This window comes from Eriocheir sinensis, chromosome 30 (genome assembly GCF_024679095.1).
Source record: "Eriocheir sinensis breed Jianghai 21 chromosome 30, ASM2467909v1, whole genome shotgun sequence".
NCBI lineage: Eukaryota > Metazoa > Arthropoda > Malacostraca > Decapoda > Varunidae > Eriocheir > Eriocheir sinensis.
In genome coordinates this window covers 13,452,433-13,462,226 of record NC_066538.1, presented here as the reverse complement: position 1 = coordinate 13,462,226, position 9,794 = coordinate 13,452,433, and the positions used below count along the sequence as shown (strand labels likewise).

At 49.4% G+C, this 9,794-nt stretch overlaps 1 protein-coding gene across 4 annotated transcripts in view; it reads left to right on the top strand.

Moving 5' to 3' along the window:
- LOC127005590 (patched domain-containing protein 3-like) overlaps window positions 1-8,944 on the top strand; it is a 65,167-nt gene extending 56,223 nt beyond the window's left edge. For all 4 annotated transcript variants that reach the window (XM_050874532.1, XM_050874531.1, XM_050874530.1 and 1 more), the window contains 2 exons: window positions 4,908-5,115; window positions 5,278-8,944. In XM_050874532.1, the coding sequence (XP_050730489.1) occupies window positions 4,908-5,115; window positions 5,278-7,869 (2,800 nt within the window). In that variant the 3' untranslated portion in view covers window positions 7,870-8,944. The remainder of the gene's footprint in view (window positions 1-4,907; window positions 5,116-5,277) is intronic.
- The last annotated feature ends 850 nt before the right edge of the window (window positions 8,945-9,794 follow it).

The following is a 9,794-nucleotide window of genomic DNA, read 5'->3' as shown; positions in this document are numbered from 1 at the left end:
GCACTGGACCACTGATGGTGGAAGCTTATTCCATTCTCGCACTACAACGTTGGTGAAGAAAAATTTGGTGCAGTCTGAATTTACTTGTCTACATCTGAGTTCTACGCCATTGTTCCTCGTGCGCAAAGTGTCATCGATCAGAAACAATGTTGATCTGTCTATATTCGTGAAACCATTAAGTATTTTGAAACACTCGATCAGTTTTCCTCGGAGGCGACGTTTCTCAAGAGAGAACATGTTAAGGGTAGAAAGCCTTTCTTCGTAGGATTTGTTGCGCAAGGAAGGGATCATTTTCGTTGCCCGACGCTGAACATCTTCTAATTTAGCTATATCCTTTGCATGGTGGGGAGACCAAAACTGCACCGCATATTCCAAGTGGGGTCTGACTAAACTGTTGTAGAGCGGGAGTATTACATCTTTATTCTTGAATAAAAAGTTCCTTTTAATGAAGCCCAACATTCTGTTCGCTTTATTTGCTGCATCGATGCATTGCTGTGAGAATTTGAGGTTTGACGCGATTTTGACCCCCAAGTCCTTGACGCATTGAACGCTTTTGAGTTTAACGCCGCGCATTTCGTAATCGAACTTCTTATTCCTCGTTCCAACTTGAAGGACCTGGCACTTGTCTACGTTAAAGGGCATCTCCCTTCTATCCGACCAAGCTGAAATTTTGTGCAAATCCTCTTGGAGGCTTTGCCTGTCTTCGTCAGTGAGAACCGAGTTACCAATCTTTGTGTCGTCTGCAAATTTACTGATGCGGTTATTGAGTCCAACATCCACGTCGTTGATGTAAATAATGAAGAGCACTGGGCCAAGAACCGAGCCCTGAGGGACGCCACTAATGACAGCCCACTCTGAGTTAAATCCGTCAATCACCACTCTTTGTTGTCTGTTGCTCAACCAATTCGCGATCCATTGGTTTACTTGACCGTCAATACCTATTTGCTTTAATTTGTAAAGTAATTTATGATGCGGGACTTTATCAAACGCTTTCTGAAATCAAGATAGACTACGTCCAGTGATTTGGTTACGTCATAAACAGTGAAGAGGTCGTTATAAAGGTTAATAGGTTTGATAGGCAGGATCTTTGTTTCGGAAACCATGTTGTGAGTCCCCAATTAATGAGTGGCTTTCAAGGTAATTCACAATTTTGTCTCTAATTATGCTCTCAAGTAGCTTACCTACAACCGAAGTTAGACTAATGGGCCTGTAATTACCTGGTACTTTTTTGTCTCCTTTCTTAAAATCGGTGTCACGTTAGCCTTTTCCACTCTGAAGGGACGATGCCTTGTTGCAAGGACATATTGAATACGGTTGTGAGGGAGGAGAGTATTTCGCTCTTTGTTTCTTTCAGCAGAGTTGGATATACTTTGTCAGGTCCAGGACTTTTATTTGTTTTAAGTGATTTGAGGGCTTTGAGGACTTCATCGGGTTTTATTTCAAAGTTAGACAATGCATGCTCGGGATTTACATTAGTACTGGTGTTGGTGGTGGTGGTGGGAGGACTGTTATTATTAAACACCGAGGAAAAGTAATTCTTTAATAGGTTTGCAACGTGTTGGCTGTCAGTCACTAGTGCACCGTCGCTGTTTGTTAAAGGTCCAATTCCACTTCTGATCGCCTTTCTGTTGTTTATGTAACTGAAGAAGGATTTCGGATTATTTTTACAGTTGGCTGCAATATTTTCTTCATATCTACGCTTTGCCTGACGCACTAATCTGTTTACTCGTCGCCTGGCATCATTGTAAAGTCTAATGTTTTCGGGCGTGCTTTGCTCTTTCTTTAACCTGTAAGACAATTTTCTCTCCTTGACTGAGTGTTTAATTTCGCTATTAAACCAAGGTGGACTTTTATTAGTATTAATTCGCTTCTCGCACAAGGGGACAAATGTGTCCTGCTGAGTGAGTAAGTGATCTTTAAAAGCCTAGCCATGCGTCCTCTACATTGCCGTCATCTGATAGTTGCATATCTATTAGTTTTCGTCGGATTTCTACGAAGTTGGCTCTTTTGAAATTGGGCACCTTTACTTTATTTTCAGTCACCGATGTTTGAGCTCTAATGTCAACGCGCACTAGTTTATGATCGCAGGAACCGAGGTGTTCTCCTACCGTGACATTACTGACTAGGTTATCTTGGGTCGCTATAACAAGGTCAAGTATGTTATTTTGTCGAGTTGGTTCAGAAACCATTTGGCTTAGATAATTTTCCTCTAGAAATTCGATCATTCTATGGGACTCACCTTCTGTACCCGACAGTGTCGCCCAGTCGATATGGGGGGGTTAAAGTCTCCTAGTATCAGAGAGTCGCTGTTATTAAGTTATTGCCTAAAGACGCTGTACATTTCAAGATCGGCATCAAGTGATTGCCCCGGAGGCCTGTAAGTGACAGATATATTTAAATTGACTTTTGCAGTGTTTACTCGCACGCACAAATGTTCAACGTTACTGTTTCTTGGTGTTTTGTCAGTGGGTTGCAAGTAGCTTTTGACAAAAAGGGCGACACCACCCCCTCTACGGTTTACACGATCATTGTTGAAGAATCTGTAGCCATCTATGTTGTATTCGGAACTTAAATCAATATTAGTGGTGTCGATAAATGTTTCGGTTATAGCAATTACGTCAAAGTTTTCTGTCAGAGCAAGACATCGCAGTTCATCAAACTTGTTTCTTAGGCTACGCGCATTGAAACTAAGGACTCTTAGGTTATCTTGAAGCTTGGTAATAGAGGTGGTGGTACTGGAGGGTTCAATGTTACGAGTCTGTTGTGGTGTATGGTGTCTATTTACACGGGCGGGGTGGAAGGACGTGGCTGAGAGTCGTTTTTTTTTTTTCGGGTTTTTCGAGAGAGAGAGAGAGAGAGAGAGAGAGAGAGAGAGAGAGAGAGAGAGAGAGAGAGAACCAACGTGGGGTTAAAAACGTGGCACGCTGTACTCTTGGATTATTCCTCACATGGCCCATTGACCCGCACGTTTAGCCGAGCCAGACTATAGTAATCGTGGAAGGTAGTGTTGAAAATTTTGCCACTCAACATGCCTCCGGCTGGCACGCCGCTGCCTCAACACGATGCCTTCCTCTGTCCCTCCAATCAGAGCGCGGGAGGTTGTTTACACTGCTGCTAATCATATCGTACGCCGCCGGCAGCAAGTATTATACTTATTTCATATTTATAATTTAAATCATAATACATACATCTTTAGCATCTTATAATATTACATTCACTTTATGGAGCTCTAAAGGTACAACATAGAGCATGTGACGATTCTTTAAGTGGGAAAAATATATTTGAATTTCCTATTTCTTGCATTTCCTCGTTTCTTAACTACTTCTATAGTCAGTCAAGTGTCTCTATGCCGTAGCTATGAGAAAAATATGTGATTTCTAGATAATAGCAAAAAGTTAGTAAGAAAAATTATTTGGACGCACGCCGCATACAATTATATTTTGGTAGTACCACCAGGGCCACCAGATGGCAGGTGATTATCAGTGAAGGACCCAATTCTCTCTCTCTCCCTGTTTATGTCAATCCATGTTTCTATTTGTTCTGTCTACCTACCTATCCATGGAGGTAGAGTTCCACCTCCATGTGAAATGCCAGAATTTTTCTCTTTACTACACTCACACACGTCCTCTGCGTGTAACGAAACACACGAGAAATTAATCCAGACCATGAAAGGTTTGCCGGCGCCGGGGATCGAACCCGCGACCAGCGTAACGGGAGAGCCACTCCCATACCAGTCGGCCAAAGAGGTACTCCCCTGGCTAAGTGGGTTATGGGAGGCTCGCCCATCAGGCAAGTCAGCATTACACGTCTCCCCATTCCCATTTAGATTAATTTCAGTGTGTTGAGTTTCCATTTTCTATGAACTTCGGAGAGCATGGGCCATTACTCTACCTGTTACCCACTTGGGAGACACAACAGAACCACAGGAGAGGATCCAACCGCTGCCACCATTGAAATGCCAGAATTTTCTCTTTACTACACTCACACACGTCCTCTGCGGGTAACGAAACACACGAGAAATTAATCCAGACAAGGAAAGGTTTGCCGGCGCCGGGGATCGAACCCGCGACCAGCGTAACAGGAGAGCCACTCCTTTACCAGTCGGCCAAAGAGGTACTCCCCTGGCTAACTGGTTTATGGGAGGCTCGCCCATCAGGCAAGTCAGCATTACACATGTATGTATCTATCCCTTTGTGGAGAAAGGTGTGTGGTGTGTGTGTGTGTGTGGGGGGGGGAGGGGTTCATCTTTCCTTTCTTTTTGTGTTGAGGAGTAGTAAGTCTCAGAGGATGAAGGTTCACGGAGCTTATCGTAAAAGTGAGCCATATGGATCGTAAAGCGACTTACAGGTAGTACTGAAGTGTACTGAAAACATGACGATCGTTGGAGCAAAATAACATTAATAAACGAACCACAACGAACCATCGTAAAGCGAGGGAGATCTTCGGCTTTATGAATGATTTTTATTGAGAATAAAAACTGAGTGTATAAATTACATAAAGTCCAATGCTGCTTTTGCAAAGTTGCCAAGTGGAGGGTTAGGCAGAGTCACTACCCTGCCATAGAAGCTTGCCATACGACAGTAGGCTATGCTAAAGGTAGGAGCAAGATTGGGTAGGAGGTCCGAGGGGGCCACACCCGAGGTGCTGTTTGGGTGTGGTGAGTGGATGTGTGCGTGCATGTGTGTATGTGTGAAGTTCAGGCTAATAGGAATGAGTATTTATAGTATTGGTTCCCAAACTTCTTAATGGATTTGGGTTTCAATTTGCAGGTGGCTTTGTACACTGTCCGTAGGTATTAAAGTTTGACAAATTACCATTACAATGTGCACGTGTGGAGTGTATCCACTGTCCAGCATATACGTGTGCAGTGAGACATCAGTGTGTGTGTGTGTGTGTGTGTGTTGCAGTGGGTGTCTGTCCCGGGTCAGCGGCAGCCTCACCCTGAGCCTGGAGGACTTCTTCGAGCAGCACGGGCGGCGGGTGGCGGCGTGGCCCGGGGTGGTGGTCCTCTGCTGCCTGGCCCTCACCTTCCTCAGCGCCGCCGGCTTTCTCTTCTTCACCAAGGAGCTGCGGCCCTTCAGGCTGTGGCTGCCTCAGGAGTCTGAGTTCATCAAGGTACTGCCTCAAGAGATAAATTTCTGGCCAATGTTTCTTATACTTTTACTTTCCTTTTGTCTTTTTATCGGTTAGTTCATGTGAGAAATATTGCCCCCCCCCCCCCCCCCCCCACACACACACACACACAAACTAACAGGTGTATGTGTGTGCCCCGTTCAGGTGTTGGACTGGCAGGTGCACAACTTCCCCTCGAACTACCGCCGCCACCTGGCCGTGTGGGAGGCCGATAACGTGCTGGAGGCGGAGGTGGTGCAGGAGATGTGGCGCCTCCACGTCCGTGTGTCCGTAGTCACCGCGGGACCCAACCACACCACCTGGCCGCAGCTATGTGCCCGCGTGCCCACCATGCCCGGCTCTGATCCTGCCCCCGATGACTATGACTACGAGGACTTCGACTACGGCGTGCTGGGCGGCAGGCGGCGGCGGCGGCAGGCCGGGCAGGTTGGGGTGCCCGTGCCTAGGGAGGACCTGAGCCTGAGTCTGCCGCGGGAGCAGTACTGTGACTCACTGAGTATGCTGCCCAAGGCGTGCCTGGAGACGGGGCTACTGGAGGTGTGGGGCCACGACGAGGAGGCCATCATGGCCCTCACGGACCAGCAGGTGATCGATGACGTGAACGCGGCGCACCTGAGCCTGGTGTTCGGCTACCAGTTCAACGTGACCCGCTACCTCGGCAGCGTCACTCGCAACGCCTCGGGTCATGTAGTAGCCGCCGCCGCCGCCACGCAGGTGTGGGTGAGCGCGTTGGACCAGGCGGCGGTGGCAGCGGGGGAGGTGGTGGTGGACCAGGGTAACGGCGAACTGGTTGACGCGGCGGGGTTCGCGTGGGAGCAGGCGTGGGTGGAGACGGTGCTGAACACCTCCGCACGCCTCCCCGCCGGTGTGAGGGTGTTCGCCCAGGCCGCCAGCAGCTTCGGTAAGGTGAGTGATGACAACATTTGGGGCGACGTGAAGTGGCTGGTGGTGGGCATGGTGGCCATGAGTGTGTTCGTGAACGGCACGCTGGGTCGCAGGAACCTCGTGCAGCAGCGGCCGCTTCTCGCCGGCCTGGGGCTGCTGAGCGTGTACCAGGCCGTCGTCATCTCTTACGGCCTTTGCTCCCTGCTTGGGGTGCCCTACTGCCCCGTGAACTCCATCCTTCCCATCCTACTACTGGGCCTTGGCGTGGATGACATGTTCGTCATCATGGCAGCGTGGGAGGCGGAGGGCGGCAAGGACTTGTCTCGACGAGCGGGCCGCGCCATGCGTCACGCCGGCGTGGCCATCACCGTCACCTCCCTCACAGATGTCACCGCCTTCGCAGTGGGTGCCACCACGGCCTTGCCTGCCCTTCGCTCCTTTTGCCTGTATGCCTCGGTGGGCATCCTGTCAGTGTACGTGATGCAGGCCACATTTTTCCTGGCGTGGCTAGTGAAGGATGAGCAGCGGCTTGAGGCCAACAAGAATGGTCTGCTGTGGTGCGTCACTCACCATGACTGGTCACCACGCCCCTGCAGCCAGTGGGACCTGCTGGCCGCCACCTTCAGGCAGTGGAGCCGCCTGTTGCTCAGCACTCCATGCCGCGTGTTTGTGCTGTTCTTCTCAGGCGGCTTGCTGGCCTGCTCTGCCTGGGCCTCCACCAACCTACATCAGGAGTTTGACCCGTCTTGGTTCATCCCTAGCTCATCGTACCTCTATGACACTTTTCGCGTCACCGGCCTCCACTTCCCTGAGGCCGGTGAGCAGGGTTACGTCTACTTCGCCAACGTCAGTCTGCCGGAGGACTTGCCGGAGCTGAACCGCTTCGTGGACGCCCTGGTGGAGAGCCAAGTGGTGACGGAGGTGAACGCTTGGTTTACAACCCTCATGGATTACATGGCCATGCAGTCCAAGTTTGACAACACCACCCTCACCTACGCCGTCCTGCAGGACACCCTCTCACTCTTCCTTCAGTCCTCCTCCGGCGCATCCTACCGCCAGGACTTTACTATTGACGGAGCTCTGGACTGCCGCCGCCCCGCCCCGCCCATCATCTCTTTCAGGATCGGTATCACCCACCGGCCGGCTCAGTCTCCGGCAGCCCAGGCGGCGGCGCTCAGCACCATCCAGTCCCTGGTGTCGGCCGTGCCCGTTGGCGGCTACCGCGCGGCGTGGGCACAGGCCTACTGCATCTGGGAGACCAACCAGGTGGTGGGCACCGAGCTACTGCGCAACGTGCTGGCGGCGGGCGTGGTGGTGGGCGTGGTGACGCTGGTGCTGCTGGCCTCGGCCCCCGCCGCCCTGCTGGTGCTGGCCGCCGTGGCCGCCACCGTGACCGGCGTGACGGGCGTCATGTGGGCGTGGGGTCTCACCATCGACACCGTCTCCTGCATCGCTATCGTGCTCTCCATTGGCCTCAGCGTCGATTATGCAGCGCACGTGGCCCACGCCTTCCTGGCGGCGCGCCAGGCTGGCGGCCGCAAGGCACGGGCGCGAGCAGCCCTGGAGGGTGTGGGTCCGGCGGTGCTGCTGGGCGGCCTCTCCACCATGCTGTCCTTCGTGGTGCTCGTTGCCTCCACCTCCCACGTGTTCATCACCTTCTTCAAGGTGTTCACGGCGGCCAGTGCTTTTGGCCTCTACTACGGCCTTGTCCTCCTGCCTGTCATCCTTTCCTTCATCGGGCCCCCCGCCTACCCAGCCCCGGCCTGCCCCGACAAAGGAGCTGCCCACCACCACACCAACGACGCCTTCACTCCCGACACGCCGAGTGACCGCGCAGTGTCGCACGCGTAGCGGCTGAGGCAGCCCCACTGTGCCAGACTTAGTGACCTACCAGCAGGGCACTCCGGGTGATTCTGGAAGCATCGACTGTTGACGGGTGTGTGAGGGTTTTGTGGTTCCACCTCGAGCTCCGTGAGGCAGCGTAACGCATGGCCTAGTGATGAATGAACAGCTTACGTGTGAGAAAACTGCGCTGACTTACTCATCGCGAGTGCATTCTTTTTACCCTGTAATGGTCTCGTTATGGAGATCAAGAAGTACAAATAGTTGATAAAATGTTTTAATACTCAATGTTCTAGTGGCCTCTCGTCACATACATCGCCCAAACCATGTCACAGACTGTCAGGCAGCAGAGGATGCACCTGACTGGCTCGCGGGCCGGAGGTGCAGCAGCTGACAGCCTCGTCGCGGCACAGGTGTACTACACACGTGCCCTGCCACGCCCCGGCCGGTGTGCGGGCTGGCGAGTGTTTCTGTTGTGTTCCGTTACCTCAGGCGACACACCATTGGCAACCGTTTCTTTTCAGTACAGAATCTTTATTGGCTCCATCACCCCAGTATGTTTTTTTTTGTTTTTTTTTAAGAAAAGTAAATCATAACTGCATGTTTTTACAGTTTATCCACAAGGGTTATTAAAATATAAAAGATCGATTTCAATCTCCATAGGGCATGTTCGATTTTGTAATAACTACTGTAAGTTTTATACACTGCCACTCATTATGGAACACGGTGGATAAAAAAAAAAAAAAAACTCTTGTCAAACCTTCGAAACTGCCTCTTTTTGCCAGTGAAGAAAGTGCAAGACAATAAAATAAGTTGGACGTCGCTGAGATGGAGATATTTAGATGGAGGTGTAGTATAACAAAAATGTACGGAATTAGGAATGGACCATGAGCGGAACAACGAAGGTAATGGAGATACCAAAGAAGGTAAGGAAAAAATGACTCCTTGATATGACAACCTGATGAAGAGACAATGTAGGGAGGAGAGTACAGGGAGGTACAGGGCAGGGAGGAGAAGGGGAGGAAGACCAGAGCTAAGGTGGATGGATTACGTAGATTTGAGTTATAAAAAATCTGTCAGAGAACATTGTGTGTGATTGGGCTGGGTGGAGGAGAGCTGCCAGGAACATTGACCTCGCATGAAAATGGAAAAGGATATGCAGAGAAAGAAACTACCTCCATTTTTTTCTTCATTTGTTTACTGTGCATGACTTGAAAACCACGTCACATACGCCACCAAAATATATGCTTTACTACTCGTACGTCAAGAGTTTAGTAATTACTGTGATGCTAAGAAAATCAGACAGTAATATTAAAGTACAAACGTATGTAGGTACTAAATAGAAGCAGTGAGTAGCGGGCTTTTTTTTCACATTTGTTTCCTCTGCTGCAAAAAAAAAAAAAAATAAATAAATAAATAAATAGCTTGCCTCTTTTGCTCGACTCTGATATTAGTTCATACATGTTTTTACTTTAACATTTTCTTGGCATCACACTACAGGAATATTTCAATCGTTCCTTAATTTTATGCAGTTATCATACACTTCCATAAGCTTATTTTCCGAGTGCATTGGGCATATATGAAGCTTTGCAAAATTACTCCATTATTCGCCTTAATATTATTGAATTGTCAACAGTTTTACTATCACACTAGGTTGGGATGGCAGGTTCCTCTCTTCTCCTCTTGTATACTTGCAACAATAAACTATCAATCAATCAATATATAAAAGCAATATATAAAAGCATATGACCATTGTAGAAAAACTCAAGGACCCGTAAAAAATGTTCTCTTCATGGGCTGCAATAATGGTAAGTAATGGAGGAATTAAATACTTTCGTGCCATAAATTGTCAGATGTTACGTAGATGCTCATGTAGAAGGGCAAGGTGTTCATCCCTGGAGCTACTAAACAAGCTAATGGCAGAGGGTTGTGTG